Source organism: Dasypus novemcinctus, chromosome 8, assembly GCF_030445035.2.
Source record: "Dasypus novemcinctus isolate mDasNov1 chromosome 8, mDasNov1.1.hap2, whole genome shotgun sequence".
NCBI classification, from domain to species: domain Eukaryota; kingdom Metazoa; phylum Chordata; class Mammalia; order Cingulata; family Dasypodidae; genus Dasypus; species Dasypus novemcinctus.
This window is the reverse complement of record NC_080680.1, coordinates 93,969,698-93,991,246: the sequence shown is the minus strand read 5'-3', so window position 1 is coordinate 93,991,246 and position 21,549 is coordinate 93,969,698. Positions and strand designations below refer to the sequence as shown.

Below are 21,549 nucleotides of genomic sequence, written 5' to 3'. Positions count from 1 at the left end.
TGCAGTGAGTGAGGTCAGGTGAAGCCAAATCTTAAATTAGCTCAAGAAAGGGAGCTGGAGAGCCCTGCTGAAGACCTGAGTCCTGTGCACACAGAACAATGCTGGAGTTTCAATGACAAACTAGCTCTCTTCCAAGAACAACTGCAAAATATCAAGTCTGTAGAAATCTGTAAAACCGAAGGGGGGAAAAGTGAAAATTGAAAAGGGTGCACTAATAGATCTGTCAACAGTCCAATAGTGACAAGCCACATTTCTATAAAATGCCTTCACCATTTGTGTCACTTGAAACGTACTGACACTCTCTATACATTATCTCCTGAAGCTATTCCTGAAAAGACTGGCAGGGAAAGAGGAGAAGGGGAGGGGAAAATCGGCTTTAGAGATTATCAAGGAAAGGAAAGAGGAGCGCATGGAAAGGAAAATGATCTAGATTGTTTAAATAAGCCTTTAAACAACAACATTAAAAAACCTGAGCTTAACTGGTTATTTGCAGAAATATGATATATCATAAAAAGATGTGTTTTTTTCCCCCAGGCCAAATACTTACTATACCAGTAGGATGGTAATGAGATGTTCTTGCTACTGGTCGGTAGATAGCTAATCTGACCAATGGGGGCCTACCTGACCTGTGTGCCTAGGAAGGAGCCTCTTTGCTTATTTCGGGTACTAGTCTAATGCCAACCATAGCCTAGGCTCTCAAGCCTCATAGCCCTCAAGGAGAGGAAATACGGTGAGAAATGCCTCTTCCCTGCTCCTGTGCAAACAATTCAGTTACTGTGACTGGGATCGGTGATAAAAAACTACTTTTATGGATTAAATAACATCAAGTAAAGAATTTCACCTGCCAGTCACAGGCAGGGGGCAAGAGACTACAGTTAAGGTCTATTTGGATTTACATGACAGGATTTTTAGTTGAGGACTTGCATTTCAACTGTTGAAAATTCACTCTCAGCTGAAACTAAGAATTTAAGTGCTTACTCAGAGCAAATTATTTTCTAATTAAAGAAAGGAATCAATTCCTTTGACCATTTTGAGTTAATTAGAAATCCTTTCTGACTTCATAAAGTTAAACTGGTTTCAACTTTTTAAAAACTGCCAAGATAGACAAAGGCCCTTATTAGAGGCCCTTTTTAGGCCCTACATGTGGGGGTGGGGAGATAATGAAGTGAGTGATCCCAAACATCTTCTGGAAAATAAAACTTATTTAGTAAGAAATACTATAGTAAGAAGAGCCCAGACTCCAGAAGTAGCTGGATCTGAGATCTAATCTTGGCTCTGTCAGGCTCTAATAGTGGGGCCTTAGGAGAATTATTTCACCCCTCTGAATCATAGTGTCTCTACTCATGCAATGGGGATAAGACCCCCAGGATTGTTCTAAGGATTAAATGTGAAAGCTCTGAAGACATACAAAGGACTTAATAAGAAAGGCTGGCAGTAAGAATGATGATGAGGAAATTCATAATAATATAAAAAGTGCCCTTTCTGTTATATTCACCTCATTGTACAAGTCTACAGAATCAGGGCAGGACAAATTTTAGCCAGGATGTAGCCTGTACGATTTCCTACTATTTTCCTGATGGTCCAAGAAGACAAACCAAGATTCCCCCTTCCCCCACAGAGTCTCAGAAATAAACTGCTGAGCTCCCCTCATTTACACGAGAGGAGCCCGCAAACATCTTCCTCAAGCCCACCCCACTGTGCCCTGTGTTTGCATGTGGCTGTACGCATGCTGGAACCGCTGGAGTCATTTCCCTGGAGATGCCTCTTGGCTTTGGTTACAGCCAGCCATGGGGCAGAGGTCAGCTATAGGAGGGGGTGTTGCCAGGATGGGGGGACCCCTGGGAACCCTGGGCCCAGTGGGGTGGGCAAGGGACAGACTGACAGCGGTAACTCTGAACTTCTTTGCCTTTGTGGGTTTAAGCCAGAGTCTTAATGTTATTTGAAGACAGTTTTTTTTTGTCTGTGAATATTTATAACAGTGTGAAAACTCCCGGACAGCTGGTAATGCATTTTGAAGTGTGCTAACAACACTGTATCAAACAGCCCTCTATTGATCACATCATACTTTTTTGTGGCCATGCATTTCATACATGGTGCTTATACATTTTGAATAAGAACTTCAAGTACCTTTTGCTTCAAGCGGTTTTTCACCTCTTTTATTCCCATTTTTGCATGATCTTTTGCCTGCATGAAAAATTAATTTAAGTTAAGATTCCCTTTCTGTTTCCAGCAGGGACTATGCTTGATTTCAGTCCATCGTGTATCACCTTCTCTGATTACTAGAAAAAGGAAGGAAAAATAGGATCATCAAGTTGAAAACATAATGGCTATGAAAACAAATACAACGTTAAAAGGTTTAAAAAAAAAGTCCCTTAAAGAGGCTGCAGAGATTTTATTTTTCGCATTTTGATGGCACAGATTTTTTTTTCCCTTCTGAAGTCCTTATGAAGCTTTCTATAATTATTTATCTCAGCAACCTGGTGACAGCTTCCCATAACAGTACAGCAGCAGCTTTTCTGGCTGCAAGATTCAGAATATCAGGGCAGAATTCAGATACCGGGGCAGAGCCTCAGGACAAATTTTTTGCTGAGGCTGAGCAGCCTGAACAGACATATCACTGGGTTTCTGTAGTGCCATCTCCTAGATCTCATTTGGCAGACACCCTGGTTTTTATTTTATGTAATTTTAAACCCGTGTGGTTCAATTGGCAGCCACACACCCCATTAAAATAACAACAGTTTAAGGAAAGAAAGGACTAACAAAATTAAACAATGGAAATAAAACAAAACCATCCCCACTTAAGTGGCTCAGAGTCAAATTAGCAAGCAAGAGAAATCACAAGAAAATATACTTGAGGCTTGTAAAAGATGGAGCATCGGGAACGGAGGCGATTCTCCTATTTTCATTCTGTTGTGGGCATGAGTCTCACAGACAATGCACTTCCTATAGGGCAGTGATGAGAGATCATGATGGATATGGGAGAAAAATTATGGGGTGTGTCCCACGATGAACACTCTTCAGTAGCCAGCAAAGGGGCTGCTTTATTTTGACACCATAATTGGGATGCAGGTAGGAAACGTTTTCCAGGACACCCAACAGACAATGCCTCTGTGTCACAGGGATGCAAGCATGTAGCAGCCTGAATTTTGGCCACCCAGTCTACATTTTAAAAGCTAAAACCAGATGTCTCCTGTTTTTCCATCATAGCGAACCTTAAATTAAAAATGTTATTGAAGTGATCATAAAGCATCAATGCTAAATAATTCTTTGGGCACTGAGAACCTCAGGCCCCTGAATCACTCCTGTAACACAGGATCAGGTATGTGGAAGAGTCTCAGAGTCTCATGACAGTAGGGAACAGATGTGTTTGGGTCCCGAGACCAGGACGGTACTTACAAACTTATACACAGTCTTCATGGCTGGGTTTGCTTTCGTTTTTACAGTATTGAGAATAGCTCCGCTTCCTTTCTATAATAAAAATGTCAGTTAGCAATCTGGACTGAAAATCTAGTAGGCCAAAACCAATAAAGATTTCTTCTCTTTAACCAAATTAAGCAACATTTCAAGAGCAAGTAAATGAATTATAAAAACAGGCCTAGGTGGTAGTTGCTTCTAGGCAGTCAGGGTTACGGTGATAGTATTATCGTTACAGATGGGTATTTGGGGAAGTTGGTTTTGGGATGAGGATGGATAACCATTCCTTGTGATAACTAACTGAGGGGAAGACTCTAAGTTCAGTATTTTGATCAGCACCAGTTCCCTGGCTGACAGGGAAGCTCATCAAGTTCTCTGGGGCAAGGGTTTTCCCATAATAATCTACAGCTTTCCAGAAATTCTAATTACTACAGACAATACTAAGGTAAGTTCAATAACAATGGAATGTATAGCTAACACCAAGCTGGGGCAGAGAAGTCAGGGCCTGATCAGCCAGGATCATCTGGCTACTTTGGAATAGGCTCCCTGCAACCATGAACCCTCCTTTCCTCAACTGTTTTTTTAAAATTTTTTATTTGGTAATTATTCTGGTATCTAAACCTTCAGAAAAGGAAGGAATAAATAGCTACAAATGTTCACGATAGCTTAGGTAGAAATCCTGAAATCCAGCCTACCCATTTCCCAGTTCCCCTTTTAGGAAAGTAGTAGAGGATGGTGAGGAGAAAAGGTTCCCTACTACATAATGAGCCATTGAGTGGATTTGATGCACAGACCCTAGACCTGGTTTTTATTGTTAGTTCTCTTTCCAAACACTGGTTTTCATCATTTGTTCATGAATCTATTCTTCAGTCTTATTCTGCTAGACAGTTCCCGAGGGCTCACTGTGTGGCTGTCTCATGTTGGGCCCTGAAGCTACTGAGCCAAACAAGACCGGGTCTCTTCCTTCAAAGAGCTCTGGTCCAGTGGGGGGTGCACTAGGGAGAGTAACTGCAAAACTAGGAACTAAGGGCTGTAACATCCCCTGTGTGCACAGGAGATGGGCAGACACAGACCTCAAGACAGTCCATTATTTGGAAGGCCTGGGAGGCCTTCAGAGGATGGAATATTTGACCTCAGCCAGGAAGGATGACTAGGAGTTCGTGAAGGGGACAGAAAGGAAAAGAACATTCTAGGTACAGGGCAAACACATAAAAAAGTGTTTTCTGGGAGTAACAAGCAATTTAGAATGGCTGGAGCATAGTGTATCATGGCAGGAATGGCAAGTGAGGCTGAGGATCCAGATGGATCCAGCTTATGAAGGGTCCAGAATGCAAGGCTAAGGGGGCTACACTTTGGAGGGTTAATTAATCAAATGCATTACACAGTCAGAACTGTGGTGGTTTGGGAAGGCAATTCCAACTGAGATGTGGAAAACAGATTCAAATAGAGATTGGAGAAATTGGTGGGTATTTAAAAGAATAAGATACAGTCATGTAAATATTTGGTCTAACTTTTAGCACAATTTTGCTAACTGCCCTCATTAGAAATAAGGAGATTTAAATATAAACACTACAGTTTGACCTAGAAAGCATTCTACATTGTAGAACAATATGAAATTTTTGTCCACTCATTTATTCCATACTGCTTTTCAAAATTACTCAGGATCCTATTTAAATTGATCCTTTGGAGTATTAAAGCTCCCTTTATCAATCAATCAACAAGTTCTTATTGCTTGTCTATGATTTGCCAAGTGCTGTGTTTGGCCATATGAGAAGAACAAAAGAAGTCTTTCATTGAGGAATTGCTGACTCTTGGCCAGCTGCAGCCACTTCCAAAGGAGCCACCTTGGCAGCAGCACACCTGGCCTGCAGGCAGGCGAAAACACTTGTCGCATTATGTTGGACTTGTCTGTTTACGTGCCCTCCTCCCCAAGAAGACAGGAGCTCCCTGGGACAGGGCCTGTCCTGCCCCACACTGTAACCCTAGGACCCAGCTCGGCACGCCACACACAGTCCATACTCACTGAGAAGTCAACAGAAGAGAAAGGCAAGGATCTGAATTCTTTCATGGCTTCTGAAGCCCTAAGCACCTGGCTCCTGACACAAGAAACTATTTACAAAACTGAGAGGGGATGAAAAAAATCCCTCAGTGATACGTCCCCCAACTTCCCAATACTAGCTGTGAGAAACATTGCAGGGCAGCAAGAGGGACACCTTTGTGGTTTTCCCATGCTCACTACAATTGCACCGGTCCTAGGAGAAGACCCCCAGAAATGCTCTACGGTGACATCCTATCCAACAGGCCTTGACTGGCTTCCTGATGACAAGAAAGCGTCTCCTCCCTTTCTTCTCCCCACCAAGGGATGGCTCTGGATGGTCTCCTCCTTGTCTCATACTGGCATGAGAATAACCTGGCTTTAAAAACAAAAGCAGCTACAGCTGAGGGAATGGAGTGTTCTGGGCCTAATGACAGCATTGTGGGTACAGGGGAAGCTGCTAGGAGGTAAGAGGAGGCCATGGTGATGCTGCATGGATACATACTTACCCGGACTGTGGAGAGCCACTGATGGTACAGTTTATCACTGCCTAGGGGAAGAGAAAACAGAGAAGCTGTTATTTCAAGAAGTAATTTGCCCTCAGGAGTTTCTCTAATTATTTTCAGCATACAGGGCTTGAAAAGTTTAAAATCTGGAGAATCCCATGGCCCACCTCCAGAAGGAGCAGATGCCGCTGGGTATCATTCTCAAACAGAGATCTGATAATGCCATTACCCTGCCTTCAAACCTTCAAAATCCTCCCCGTTGCCTACTGAATAAAGGCCCTGCCTCTCCTTGGCATCACTCACCCTCTGCTTCACCACCTTGTGCTACCATCCTAGACTACCTTATGCTCCAACCATGAGGAACTCCCCAGGTTCTCTAAACACAACTTTTCTCAGACCTTCATGCCCTTGCAAATGCTGTTCCCTTTGCCTGGTCACCATTCCCTACTCTCTCTTAGTAACCACAACAGCCAGTTCAGACATCATCTGTAAGCTTCACCTTACTCCTTCCTCTCAATTGCCTTCTAGAATAGGTAGGAGCTAATTAGAAATCTACATTCTCTGAAGAGCCACCCTAGGGCAGGGACCACTCAATCCTCAGTACATTTAAATGAAAAGAAAGAGGAGGTGTTGGTGGTGAACTCTTGTCCATTTTATCCAGTGGCAGCTCTTCTAGAAGCTCTTAGTGACTAAAATTAGTCTAGCAACTCACAAAGCCCATTTCTTCTCAGAACTCAAATCCTGTCTCCTTTGTGAAGCTATCACATCATGCAGTAAAAATTCTAACCACACAAAGGGCCTGCTTTTACCCCTTTTCCTGCAGTGGTTTAATTTGTGTTCATCTTTTATTATGCGTCTCTCTCGCCCACCAGACTATAAGTCCTTGAGGCAGAACTGGCTCTTCCATTTCTCATGCCACAGGGCTCTGGACACAGAAGGTGTTCAGGAAACGCTTACCCACGATCTGCTATTACTGTCGGCAAACTGGAAGTGGCAGTGCTATTACTGTCGGCAGGCAAGAACACTGGTTTTATTAATTAATTGTGCTCTCTTGGCAGCACAGGCTGGTCAGGCCTGTGAAAGGAGTTTGTGGGTGGACACTGTGCCTGGCTCTAGGAGCTCATGAACCCCTGGTTGGCTTTCAGAAGGTCTGGGCCAGGGCCACACCCAGCAATAGGAGGAGGCCATGACTATTAGTGTTTTGCATCTGGTTTTGACTTTGCTGCCATCATCCAGATTATGAGATTTGGAAATAAGGCCAGATTGGGATTCAGGAGGCAGGGTCAGCCAGTAACATCTCCCTGGGCCTCAGATGCCTCTTCTGAAAAACTGAAGGATGGTCCTTTAGTTTTAAAGTGCCACAAGAGAGCACAGACACTGCAATGGTTTTCACATCTTAAAGAAACATTTACCGAACACTGACTCTATGCCAGGGACTGTGCTGGGTGTCTGTAAAAACTTTTTCTCATGGATTCTGACTAAATCCCAACAGGAATCTCATGAGGTGGGCAATGTTACTGTCAGTGCATAGATAGTAAAACTTCAGCTAAAAGAAGTAAAATGACTCAACCAAGGCTTCACAGCTAGTAAGAAGCAGAGTTCTGATTTGACTCCCAGTCTTCTAATTCACTACCTCATGTGCTCTCCAAGACATTGTGTTGGCAACTGTTTAACTACACTGTCTATCCTGGGGAAGTAACTGACCACAGGACGGAGAAGTTCATACGGCACAGTGTGCATTTCATCAGAAAACGAAGAGGAATTACCCAAATCTTTAAAGGCCAAGGTTGAAATCAGTTTCTCCTTAACCCCTTCTTTTGAAAAAAGAAGTCAAAGGCATTTCCACTCCTTGCTGAACATATCCTAATCCAAAAGCAGCCCACTGCCTAGAGAAGGGAAACCAAAGGCTTCTCACCAGCATACTCGCCCATGTTGATCTCCTCTTCAAAAACATCACTGAAACCTTCACCAGAATTAAGTAGGTCTAATCGGCCATCAATAAACTATAGAAAAAGCATAAAAGCACAGGAGTTTGTACAAAGAAATAGGAAAAAAAAACAAAAACACACCATTCCACTGGGCACTTTAGTGTATGACCGAAGAACAACCAGGTGTTCAAGACAGGAAAGGTCTTTGAAATTGTGTTTCAAGTGAGTTTCTAAAAAATTGGCTGTGTGTTTATGATACCTGTAAAATCCCATGAGGCAGAAGTGGACATGGCTCAACTGATAGAGCTTCCACATACCATGTGGGAGGGTTCAATATCCAGGGCCTCCTGACCCGTGTGGTGACCTGGCCCATGTGTAGAGCTGCCACGCGCAACGAGTGCCATGCCATGCAGGGTGCCCCCGTGTAGGGGTGCCCCACGCACAAGGAGTGAGTCCCTCAAGAAGAGTCGCCCCATGTGAAAAAAGCACAGCCCGCCCAGGAGTGGTGTTGCACACATGGAGAGTTGATGCAGCAAGATGACACAACAAAAGAGAGACACAACTTCCCAGTGCAGCTAAGGGTGCAAGCGGACATAGAAGAATACACAGCAAGTGGACACAGAGAGCAGACAACGAGGCGGGGGGGGTGGTGGTGGATAAAATAAATCCTTAAAAAAACAAAAAACAAAACAAAACCCATGATGTACTTGCTAAGGGTTTGTTTAGTTGCTGACCACCCTCCTCACTCAATCCCCCTCCCAAGACCATGAACCTCTTGAGGCTGGGGCCTAGGACCCCTTCACGCCTGCAGTGCTGAGCATGGAGACGGCTGCAGAAATTCCTGCCAGGGATCCCAGGCGCAGGCCAAGCCATGCTGGCACTCAGAGGGTGGAGCACCTGTTTGAAGAGCTGCAGCTGTGTGGCATTCTGCAGGAACTGCCTCATGGCTCCAGAACGATAGTGGGACACAAAGGCTTCCTCACAGAAAGTGATTGGCTCCTCCTAGAAAATGGAGATAGGGAAGAGGAAGGTCAGAGACCTGAGTGGGAGAGACCATTTCTTAAACAATTGATCATTTCCTAGTGAAGTGGCATTATTACAATGTCATTCCATTCTATGGATGAGGAAGCTGTTTCAGAGAGGAAGAGTTGTTGCCCCAAGTCACACAGCTGGTAGGAGGCAGGGCTGGGCCCTGAATGTCAGGTTCCAAATGCCACACCTCTTCCATGTTAGCCACAGTTAGACCCACATAGGATGTTAGTGCTGTGTACCTGCGATGTAACGATTTCCAAATGCCACACCTCTTCCATATTAGCCACAGTGAGACCCACATAGGATGTTAGTGCTGTGTACCTGCGATGTAACGATTTCCAAATATTTTGGAGTGAAACTGTTTATTCAGTGAAAACCTTATGCAGAAGGAGCCCTGCTACATAGAGCTGGGTGGTAGTTGGGCTCTCCTTGCTTGATGGCCTTCCCCTGCCACCCCGCCTTTGGAAACCATTAACACAGTGATCTTTTTTTTTTTTCACTTTATTTTTTTGTCTTTATTTATGTATTTTTAATGTTACATTAAAAAAATGAGGTCCCCATATATCCCCCACCCCCCTCACCCCACTCCCCCCATAACAACAACCTCCTCCATCACCATGGAACATTCACTGCACTTGGTGAATACATCTCTGAGCACTGCTGCACCACATGGTCAATGGTCCACATTATAGTTTACACTCTCCCCCAGTCCACCCAGTAGGCCATGGGAGGACATACAATGTCCAGTAACTGTCCCTGCAGTACCACCCAGGACAACTCCAAGTCCTGAAAATGCCCCCACATCACATCTCTTCTTCCCACTCCCTACCCTCAGCAGTTACCATGCAAAGTATAATTTTAAAACAATGATTTATTTTAAAAAGCAAAGATGATCAAAAATAAAATTTACCATTCAATTTTGTGTTTATGCTTTTTGGTAAGGAAGCTTGCTTTTACCAAACTACGTTTTATGAATCAAGAAAATACCCTAAGCTTAAAAACAAAATCTCATCCTTGTATAGTCAACATCTCAATCCCTCTTTGAATGTTTGTGGAGGGTTCATCTACATAAATAAATCTTTAATTTCAGTGGTATATTCTCAATTCTGAAAGATTAGATTTGTATATCTTGAATTAAAGGTACCCCCTCATGGCAGTTTGAGATTATTTTATGAATCCCAAAAAGAGAAAGATGTTTGCAAACGAATCCATTCCTGTGGGTGTGAGATCCATTTGACTGGATTTGTCAATGAGGTGTTATCCATGTTGAGTTTCTGCCCTCTTGCTGGGTCTGATATAAAGGGAGAAACAGACTCAGACAGATAGTGGTAAAAGGGAGCCAGCATATTTGATTCTGTAATGTGAGAGAGGACTGCTTAAGCATGAAGCCCTCAAGAAGCTGGGTCCACAAAGCAACTTACGAGAAGACCAGCCATACTATATGCCTGGTAGCTTACAGATGAACTTAGGAAGAGAATTGAACAGCTGAGGCTGATATAGGAGGCCTGGAAAGAGACAAGCCCTATGCCTGGGTGCTTAAAGCTGAGTTCCAGGAGATGGTAATTCTATACACTAATGACTCCTGATAAGTATCAGCTCAGACATCCAGAACATCAGACCCAAGGGTCCCAATCTCCACCTGGACAGCTTATTGGCACCTCAAGACCAAAATGGCCCAAGCTCCAAATTATTATCCCATCTGGACTGTACAATAAAAATGTTTTTCTATTTCTTTTTTTAGTGTGATCACTGTCTATAGTTACCCATAGTAGAACAACTCTCAGACTTCCCAAGTCCTTTCCATCTTACCTGTGAAATGTCTTATGTTCATCCTCTGCTCTCCATCCCACTACCTTGATGCAAATTTGGATTATAACAATACTGTTAACTATTTAACTACAATGTCCAGCTCTTGTCTCATTCCTCCCAGTCTACTTCAATTCTGGCCCCAGTGATGTCTAAAATGCAAATTGGATCACATTACTAGCCTAGTCAAGAATGTTGATGACTTATGTATTATATCTCTGTGCTTATTTAATTAATGGCTGTTTCTTCCATTAAACCGTAAGCCCCATGTGCAGGGCAGGAACACTGCCCGGTTTGCTCACCATTGCATCTCCAGCAGCAGGTAGGGCACACACAAGAATTTCTGTGTGGGAAAGGAAAGAAATGGTCCTTGCTCTTTAGCTGGGCAAACAATCCCTTCCTAGGCTGGCCCCGCTTTCATTCCAGAGTCCTTTCTTGTCACTTTCCCTCTCCATCCCCATGCACCTATACTCATACTCTGCGCCCTTTTCCCTTCCCTTGCTTTTGTCTGGAGTGTCCTCTGGGCAGCAGTGACTTGTTCCCTGCTGGGAGCCCTCAAAGTGCCTCATCCTGGATGTTGTAGAGGTGAGTTCAGATCCTGCTGGACTCATCTCTACACTCCCCTGGAACAGCACAGAGCTCGGCATCCAGCTGGAGCTCAGGGATGTTCGGTGAAGAACCACAGAGTAAGTCCTGTGGTCTTGGCGTTGCTGAGGCACCACTCGGCCTGACTACTGACAGGGCTCAGAGGACGATGCTAGGTGATTGACATTTGTTTACAGGGACTTTAGAGCTGCTCAGAGAAAATGCTTCTTGGGGTTGTTAGCACTCACTCCTGTCACTTGGTCAGCACTGCTGCGAAGGAGAAGTCTGTGTAGGGCCCAATAAATTCAAGAGAGTTTGAAGGCAAATTTGAAAGTAAGGTAGGCTGAGGCAGGATTTAGCTGATGGAGAGCAGAAAGAATCTCACCTTTTGGGAGAAACAAAGAATTTGGGGCCTGTATATATTTACTGGAGGTGATTCCCCCTGGATCAGATATTAAAGAGTGGGGACAGGGATGTGAATGCTTGGGGGAAATGTGACAATGGGAGTTTTTTTCTGAAAAGAGCTTGGAAAACATTGGGAGAAGTATCAGACGTGGAAACAAATATTACCACACAGTGTAGTGCTACTGGGATGGGATAGGGGACAAAATGTCCCCAAGAATCCAAAGAGGAAAGGGCTCAGCTTCCCAGGGTGGGAAGGGTCAGAAAACGTGATGAGAAGTGGGCACATTTCAGCTGCGCCTGGATGGGTGAATAGGAGTTAGGCGACCAAAACCCCATCTGTTCAGGGCCCAATTATTCTACCTTAATCCTGCTGACAGGCAGTGACATTGTCACTCAGAGTCCTGTGTAAAGAAGGTGTGAACAGAAACAGGCTCAGAGGGCTCATTCCCCTGGAGGTCCTCACCTTCTAAGAAAATGACAATAATCATCGTTCCCTAATCTGATCATGTGTTTTGTGCCGGTACTGTGTTAAATACTTCACAATTCTTTTTATCATTTTGACAATCTTAATGAAGCAGAAATCACACTCAAATTTTACAGAAGAATGACTGAGGCATGTTAACTTGCCCAAGGTCACACTACTGGTAAAAAGTAAAGTCAGGGTTTAAAAGCCGGTGGACTCCAAAGCTCAGCTCTTACCATCATGCACATGGTCTACTGTAGACCAGCATTTCTTTGAAGCCTCAATTTTGTACCTCTGGGGCATCTGCTGGAAAATAAGAGAGGGCTCTAAAAATTTGGAATATCTCAGGTGTTCTTCTGGTGGACAATGAAAAGCACTAACCACACAGAGAAACAGTTCCAGGAGCAAGCAAGCCGCTCTGAAGACCCTTTTGGCCATAGGTCCAGCATGAGGATACCAAACCATTTCCCCCACCTTATCCATCCCCTTTCCTTCAGTTCAAATACCTACCCCCACTCCATTCTCTGCAGAAAAATAGTAGAATTAAAGGTGTCTTTAATTCCCTCCTTTGGAAGAAGTACTGATTTAGTTCTCTTCAGCTGATTAAACCTTTTGTCTTCTTAAGCAACAGCCTAGGAGCTGGGGCTACTGGCTGATGATAATTCAGGGAATTCAGCTGTGAGTATTCAAGCTAAGATCGCATTAGTTGTGTTTTCCATCTATGACCCGAAGTACAGTAAAACACAGCTGCTTAACCCTATCAAGAACTTGGTTACAAAAAGACAAGTTTTATGCCTGGATTATCTTTTTGACATATGAATTCAACTGAAAACTCTATCACTAATGAGTTGAGTCTTTGTTAACAGGTGAGGTGGTGATTCCAAAGGTTTTTGATGCTTCCAGAAATAAATGGCTTTATCCATAGTATTGTGGGTACTGGCGTAAAAATAAAATCACCCACCAGACTCTTCAGCAAATTTCCTTGTTCTGCTGACCCATACTTAAAGGTTTAAATCCTTTAAAATTTTAATTTTCATAAAAAATGTAAGTGCCTATTTACTCTGATTCTAATAAAAAAGAAAGAAGGGGTCCACTCTTTATGGATCTTGCTTACAATTTAAAAAATAACAATTTTGGAAGATTCATCCATTCAAATTTTCTTAAGCACCGACTATGTGCCAGGCTTTGAGTTGGGGGAATACAAAGATGAATAAAATACAGCTCCTAAAAGTTATCATTGAATGAGGGAGAGGGAGCGGATGAAGGTAGACATGATAAGAGGAATGGCAGAATGTTGATGGTTGTGGAAACTGGACAATGGGTATGTAGGGGAGCATAATATTCCTGTGCTTACTTTTACAAATCTGAGATTTTCCATGAATAGTGAAAAAGACAATTATAGTTCCTGATCTTGAGGAATCCAGTCTAGTTCCTGGAACAAATAACTATAGTACAGCAGGACAACTGACACACCAGAGGGCTATTTGTCCTTTTTTTTAAAACACACAAAAACAAGATTTCCCTCTTTGGAATCTGTTTAAGGTCACAGAGCATGGTGGAGAGAGAATATGTCTTAAAGACCTGGGCTTGCACCTTGACTCTGACAAGTACTAGCTATATGATCTTAGGTGATTTCACTTGTCTTTACTTCTCTGTGCACAATTACACAATGCTGGCCCATCTTGCAGGGTTCTAAGAAAGTTAAAACTGAAGTTATTTGTGGAGCACCTTTCACAGTTCCCGGCCCACATAGGTTTTTTTGTTTGTTTGTTTGTTTTGTTTTTAAGAGTCTTATTTTTAAATTTATTTCTCTCCCCCCACACCATTGTCTGTTCTCTGTGTCCATCTGCTGTGTGTTCTTCTGTGTCTGCTTGGATTCTTGTCAGTATCTCTTTTGTTGCATCATCTTGCTGCATCAGCTCTCCGTGTGTGCGGTGCCACTCCTGGGCAGGCTGTGTTTTCTTTGCACAGGGTGGCTCTCCTTACGGGGCGCACTCCTTGCACGTGGGGTTCCCCTACACAGGGACACCCCTGCGTGGCAGGGCACTCCTTGCATGCATCAGCAGTGTGCGTGGGCCAGCTCATTACACGGGTCAGGAGGCCCAGGGTTTGAATCCTGAACCTCCCATGTGGTAGGTGGACACTCTATCCATTGAGCCAAATCCGCTTCCCCCACATAGGTTTTGAACAAGCATTTTCCTAGAGAGCACTGATTGTGACTTATCATGACTGGCTACATAATTTATGGGTCCCAGTGCAAAATGAATATGTGGGAACACCTTGTTCAAAAAGCAGGGACAAAAGGGCCAATAAAGTATAATAGTACCTCACTAAAATAGGAAGCTTTTTTCTTCCTTTCTTGACCTCTTTCTAGACTAGTCAAGGTGCTTTTATTTACTATTTAGTGTTGTTCAAAGGAAAATTAAAATTAAATTTTAAATCATCAGCATGAATTTTACTGTTCAACTTTATAATTGGGGAATGCCAGTTTTAAATGCAAATAATATAAGAGCATTTAACTTGTATGTATAATTTTATTTCATACCTTGCAGATATAGATATATTTTGTTTTGATCAGACAGTGGAAACGGCATACAAAACTAACTCAACTGTTTTTATCTCACTCCTTGATTGGAGAAAGGAAAAGGAACTATGGTTGCTTGAGCTTTTCCTTTTCTTCTCTGTCATCATTTTCAGGATAAGTGGTTGGCTACTACAGGGAAATAAGATGAATAAAGAACAGATCTGATAGGTTTCCTTGGTCCTTCATATTTAGTAGAACACCACTGCCAGCTTTCTGTGTTTAAACCAGTTCTGGTTCTAAGGGAAAGTGTGGCCTCTCTGGGCTGTCAGTGCCTCCACTCACTCAAGTCATAAGACATGCACATTTTGCCTTGCACTCACGTGCATTCTTGCTAAACTCCCATGCATCACGGTCCATTAGAATTTGGTGCTCATGGAGCACTATGAAGCTGCAAGCAATTGGGGTGGCAAGGAACCAGGGAGGACTTGCATCTTGTGCATATCTCCTCTGTGCACGTGCACATCTCGATGTCCCACTGGATATCACTCACAAAACACAAGTTCAAAGATAAGATTTTTATGCATTTCAAGATGGTGACAGCAGAGCATTAAACTGAGCACGGGGCCTTGTGTGACTTCATAGGTCACCTATCTGTGAGCCTGGTTCGGGTCTCACAACACTTTTCTCCCCTCTCTTCACAGGTTAAATATTCAGTAGGTAACTCAGGCAGTTGACTCTGTTGCTCTGACTCGGGAGGATAGAACGGCTGCAGGGATTTCTAAACTGAGCACGGCCTTCAAGGCTCTTCATGACCTTTCCCCAGCTGATTTTTTTTTGCTTATGGCATCCTGTCCACTTCGTCCACACACCCGCCTCCTCCTCCAGAAATTCTGCACTGTCCACCATACCCCAACCATGTCATACAGCCCACTCTCCTCTGGTTTCCTTCTTCAGGTTACTGCCTTGTGAGAACTTTACTTGATACCTTCAGATAAAGTGGTTCCATGTCCATCAATACCACCTGTGCTCAGGCCAGTTCCTCCACCATTGCCAGCTCCGAGAGGACAGGTTCTGACTGACTCAGTTGCTTCTCTGGCCTCAGTGGGCATTGGCCAAATCACTCCAGGAGGAGGCCAATGGGGAAAGGGGACACATACCTGGGTTCCGGTCTCCTGGCTGCCCCAGGTGCTACTGTGGCAAATGACTGCCTTTCAGATCCTCATTCCCACCACCTGTAACATGGGTAGAACACTACCTGCCACATGGCATTGCTGGGGGTCTGCAACAGGGGAGTGAGAAGGTGGAGCTTAGTAGTTCTCAACCTTGGCTGTGCATGAGGACCACTGGGGAGCTTTTAAAAACCCAAATGCCTGAGCCACAGTAGTTTCTAGAACTCCCCAGATGAATCCAAGACAGCCAAGGCTGAGAACCACTGGTATAGGTGAAGGTGACTAGTACAGCTCCTAAACCAAGCAGTGTTGGCTTTTTAAAATATAAGAATAAAGTAGTATAATGAATAAAGCAGAGGAATCTGGTCCTATCACCAGCAGTTTCTTCTAGTTTGTGTTTGGTATAAATACTTTCAAATTCTTAAGGTAACACCCACATCATTGGCCAAAGTGTGGCATCGTGGAGCACCCTGCTCTGACGCCTGAGAGGTGCTTTTATTTCCTCTCCCAGGGCGGCCAACACCACCCTCACCTACCCTGTGGAAATCTTACACCGGGAGGGATAGGAAAGTGACAGGTCTGTCTCTGTGGCACACAAAGAAATCAGGAGAAGGCGCTCCCTGCCCTGGGCCTCAGCACCACTCCCAGGGCCGAGAGGGTGAGGCTGTGTTGGCCTGAAGGGTTTTTCCTTACAGCATCAGATGTGGCTGCTGCCAAGGAGGCAGAACGAATGCCAGGCCCAGCCAACACAGAAAAGGCGTAGGGCGGTGACTGGCCTAGAGGAGGCCAAATACTTATTTACTTGAGGCCAGGGAAGGAGGCAGGGAGAGCCGGAACAGCAAGATTAGGTGACAATAACTGCAGGGTAGCCAGAGGCAGGCATGATTATAGGGGAAGGGAGCCAATGTCAGCTGAGCACTTGCTCTGGCCCCTAAACCTGGCATGCTTGTCCTCACCAACTCCTCACCAGAACTCTGAGATGTTCATAAATGATTCCTATTTTACAGAGGAGAAAAGCACACTCACCAGATGAAGCATTTTGCCCGAGGTCCTGGAGCTTGTGGGTCTGAATGATCCCTGAGACTGAGCAAGTTCTTTCCCCACCCTCAGAGGTACAACACGGTAACACATTTGAGCACCTGGGCTCCAAGTCCCAAGAGGGTGACCTTGGGAAGATGGACTGCTGCTCTGCCACAGTCGAATGGCTCGGGCAGGACTGGTGTGGCAGGACCAAGACAGCTTTCTGAACTATTGGCGCAGTAGCCCAGGCACGCTGGGAACAGACTCCCAACCTGGGCCCATCACTCTGACAAGCCCTAAATGAAGAACCAATGTCTCACCACGAAGCCGGCTGTTAGGATGATTTAAGTTAGGGAAGTCGTGGGTGTCCAACAAGAGCTAGTCCGATGATTTGCAGGGACAGGGATGGTGGGTTGACAGTATCTGCCCATTCTGGCCAGCCGCTCTGATATTGACAGAAGCCCCACACGCACTTGCTAGATTACAGTAAAGACATTCCAATCACAGGCGTGTGGCCCACGCCTCAGCTCCTCTGTGCCAGCAGCTCCATCCTTCTGCATTAACTGAGACAAACAGGGAGAAGTCAGGAAATTCTGATTAGCACAGGCACGGCAGATGAGATGGGAGGCCTGTGGAAGGTGAGGGGACACAATGAAGTTGGTCTTCATGCATACTAGCTTAAGATTTTCTTTCCGTAAGAGATGCAGATGGGAAGCAGCTCTAAAAAGAAAGCAGGTGCAGTGATTAAAAACAGATACCACTGACTGAGCACTGGCCCTGGGCTAGGTGGCTTTCCATGCATTATCTCACTTATTCTCCTTAGTCCCGTGAAGTAGGTGTTGTTATGATCTCCATTTTACAGATAAAGAAATTGAGGCTCAGAAAAGGAAGCCACTTGTCTAAGGACACAGAGCCGGTCAATGATAGAGTCAAAGTTGGAAGCAAATTGTGTCTGACCCTGGGGCTCATGTAACACAGTATTATTGCTTACAAGATATAATTGTAAGATAGTATTTGACATAACAGCCACCACCTGGGGCTGCTCTAGCAGCGATTCAAAGAGATGGATTTCAGTGTGGTGATGTAGACAGTGGGCTTTGGAGAAACAAGTGTGAGTTTTGATTCCCTCACTTTCTTGTGGAAGCTAGCTCACCTCTTGGAGACTTTGTCGGAATTCTTACCCATAAGATGGAAATAATAACTTTGACCTCATGCTGTAGCATTCAACAACTCTCTGTTGCTAAGTCCAGAGAGCAGTGGCTGGCTCCGAGAGAGCACTCATGTGAGAGAGCCACAGCTCTCTTCCACGTTATGGAAACCAAATGGGGGACAAGCTAGATCGCAATACCAGACATCTCCTGGCTCAACACGTGGGCATGTGTCAAAGTATGCCTGCCGCTGAAAGACAGATTCCAGTTTTTAACATAAAGACTGTTACATTCCCAAGTTCAAAGATAAGGTGTGGCACACTGATTATAGACAAGGACTTCAGTTTCCTGAGAGTGAAGAGAACACAGAGAGCAACCTGGAGAGAGTATGAGCTTTGAGGGCCTGGTGGACCCTGGGAGAAATGTAAATCAACCTGAAAAGCGATAAACAAGAGGACCAATATTAGCTGTGTCAATGGGAATATGGGACTCACGGATCAAAAGGCAAAACGACATGGTGAAGAAGCACAAATTAATCTGCAGAGATGAAAAATCCCAACCCTCTCCCTGAAGTGAGAAGACAGACCTCACTAAAGACATGCTGTCCACCAGGACCTCGGCGACACGTCCCTCACGTGGGTTCCTTCGCAGCATTCCCCCTTATTTATTAGCAGCCCCCCTCCTGAATGCCAGGCCCTGGAGGGCAGGGACTTGTGCAGTTGTTTACTGCTGACTCTCCAGCACCTGGCATGGGCCTGTGCACAGCAGGCTTCAGGAGTAAATTTTTAGTCACTGGACAAATTGTGAAGTGAGAGAGCACAAGGTGAAGAGTCAAAACACCTGCCTTAGCCTTAACTCCCTTTCATTCTCTAGGCCTCCATTTCTTCATTTATAAAACGGGAAGGTGCTTTTGAATGCTAATGTGTTGTTTGTAGAATTGAAAAGGCCTTTCCCTATGAGGTCTTCCATGGCCCCTCACAGAGAAACATGTCATGATGCAAAGCTCTCCACGCAGTGTTGGGACCAAGACAAAGAACACGGCGGGAATGTTGGCTTTGCTACTTCCGCCTGCCACTCACCACCACCACAGTAACGATTCGTGGTTGAAGGTGGGATAACAACCCTGTTAAGAAGTTCTTTATTATTGTTTTACAGACTAGAACACAGAGGCTGAGGGAGAAGTGACTTGCCCAAGGTCACAGAGTTGGGAAGAGCCAGTTACACGTGAAGTCAGCTCCGTCTGGCTCCAAAGCCCAGGTTTTTTTCATGACATCCCTGGCCACTGAGCATTCTCATTTGCCCAAATATATTTTTCCTCTGCATTTCTGGAGGTGAATCTGAGATATGGCATATAATTTTCCTCACAAAAATGTCTTTTTCCATGTACAGCACACCCAGCCCAAGGAGTCCAGAGTGTCTGGATGTGGACTGTGCATTACCGGGGGTCTTGAAAGACAGGCTTGGGTAGCCCAGTGGTCCAGGAAAAAGTGAACCCCCCTGAGCCTCATCTTTTTCATCTGTAAACTGGGAATATGACCTCCTTCGTATTATGAGGTTTAAAATGATCAGTGTTTATCAAGGCGCTAATACTGAGCAGGACACAGCAGGTGCTCAGTGGAGGTCAACGTCCTTCACTCCTCTTCTCAGATGCCCTTTGAGAGCTGGGTGTTGCATCTGATGTGAAATTTTCCACACCTTTCATTTAGCAAACACCTGTGACTGGAGTGCGGAGGGTGCACAGACAGGGTGACACTGTTGGGTGGAGTGGTCCAAGAGAGGCTATACAGAGGAAGAGGGGTACAAAAGGCAAGCCTCCAAAGAGGAGCACACTTGCTAAATGGAAAGATGGGAGGAGAGCAGGAGCAAAGGAACTGGGCCAAGACGAGGCCGGGGCTGCGGGTGTACTACAAGGAGCTGGCACTGCTGACATTTGAGGGGCATGTCAGAGTGAGTGAGTGTGGGATAGGTTGATTCTCTCCTCCCTCATCTGAGGACATCCTCCCTGAGAGAGATCCAAGAAGTGTTAAATTCTGCACCCTCGGAATATACAACTGTTGAGAAAGACCCCCACAATAATTAGCATGTGCTGGCTCACACCTGAGCATTCCCTACCCAGTGGGGACTGCCCTCACGTGTGGGAACAGACTGCATTCACAAGGAAACCTTCTGGAGGGGCTTAATTTACCCGGAGCCACATCCTCCAGGCCAGCACCTACTGGCCAGGATGCTCAGCAGCCAACAGGGCGCCCCTTCTCAAAGTCTGCACTGCCCGCAGAACCAAGTCGATATGGACTTGGAGAGAGTCCTCCAGGGTCCCACCCCTGCCACCTCGCCAACCGCAGCCCCCTGCCTCCCCCAAACACCCTGTGTTCCTGTAGTGTGACATGGTGCTGTTCATCATTCTCCAGATGGGGCAGTGAGCCTCCTGTCTTTGCCCGTCCTCTGCCAAGGTTTCTGCTTTCCCAGGCTCTTCTCAGTGTAACTCAGGGACAGCTGCCCTGGGAAACTCCCCTGGGCCTTCTCCCCTCCTCGGGCTGGGTTAGGTCCCTCCCCTGAGTTCCCACAGCTCCTGCAGCATTTCTTGCCATCTCTTGCCATTGCCCGGCCACCCTGGTGGACTCCTCAGCATGGGTGGTGTCTGATTCATCTCTGCCTCTCCAGTTCCTAGCACAGTGCCTGGCTAGAGCAGGAACTCAGATGCTTGTTGAGTGAAACGCCCCAGTGCAGCCTGGCAACAGGAATGTTTTGGAGAAGGGCAAACAGGGTAGAGAGCAAGACAAACTGAATGAGGATGTGAGATTGGAGGTTAGAAAGACAGAGGGAGGGAGGAAAAAGAGAGTGTACGTAGTGTATGTGCTTAGAGGGGCAGGGTAAGGAGGAGGGAGGCAGGGAACACCATCTAATTAGACCACATGTGCAGCGCAGCATCTGGCTCAAAGCGCAGCAGTTTACACCGCTCCTGGAGTTGTCGTGGAGACAACCACATGACCAGCCTGGAGCTGAGACTCAGGGGCAGCAATCCAGATGCACTCCTAACATATTCTGACAGAGAGCAGATGGGCAGCTATTTGCAGGGCCAAAAAATGCCAACTCCGCTCCCCTCCAGACCTACGTGCCCTCACTGATCATTTTCATCTTGTAAAGTCATTCTTATCTGCCCTGGAACCACTAGTTCCTCTTGTGTTGGAATCCATGTGAAAGCTGCTATTTTTGTAGTTCCCCGACCATCATGACTTCCAGCCTGCTCCTGTGGGTGAGGAAATGTCACCACCTTGAATGAAAGGGTCCCCGATGGCCAAGCTCCACCGCCACCTCCCCTCCCCAATCTCTTTCTCTATTGAAAGCATCCAGGTTCCTCACTCTTCAGGCCCCACTGAACAGATCCAGGCCTGGCAGCCATGATCTGCGGGGTGTGGGGAGAATGGGCTTCGGTGGCCGAGTTCCTGCTCCACAGCGTTGCCTTGGACATGCACTTGGCTTCTCTAAGCTCAGTTTACCTGTCTGTAAAGTGGAA

General features: G+C 45.4%; 1 protein-coding gene across 5 annotated transcripts in view; it reads right to left on the bottom strand.

Moving 5' to 3' along the window:
• DENND1A (DENN domain containing 1A) overlaps nt 1–21,549 on the bottom strand; it is a 615,092-nt gene that overhangs the window by 68,759 nt on the left and 524,784 nt on the right. For all 5 annotated transcript variants that reach the window (XM_058302406.2, XM_058302408.2, XM_058302405.2 and 2 more), the window contains exons 14-18: nt 8,781–8,885; nt 7,871–7,958; nt 5,959–5,999; nt 3,397–3,468; nt 2,128–2,184 (exon numbers count right to left, since the gene is read on the bottom strand). In XM_058302406.2, the coding sequence (XP_058158389.1) occupies nt 2,128–2,184; nt 3,397–3,468; nt 5,959–5,999; nt 7,871–7,958; nt 8,781–8,885 (363 nt within the window). The remainder of the gene's footprint in view (nt 1–2,127; nt 2,185–3,396; nt 3,469–5,958; nt 6,000–7,870; nt 7,959–8,780; nt 8,886–21,549) is intronic.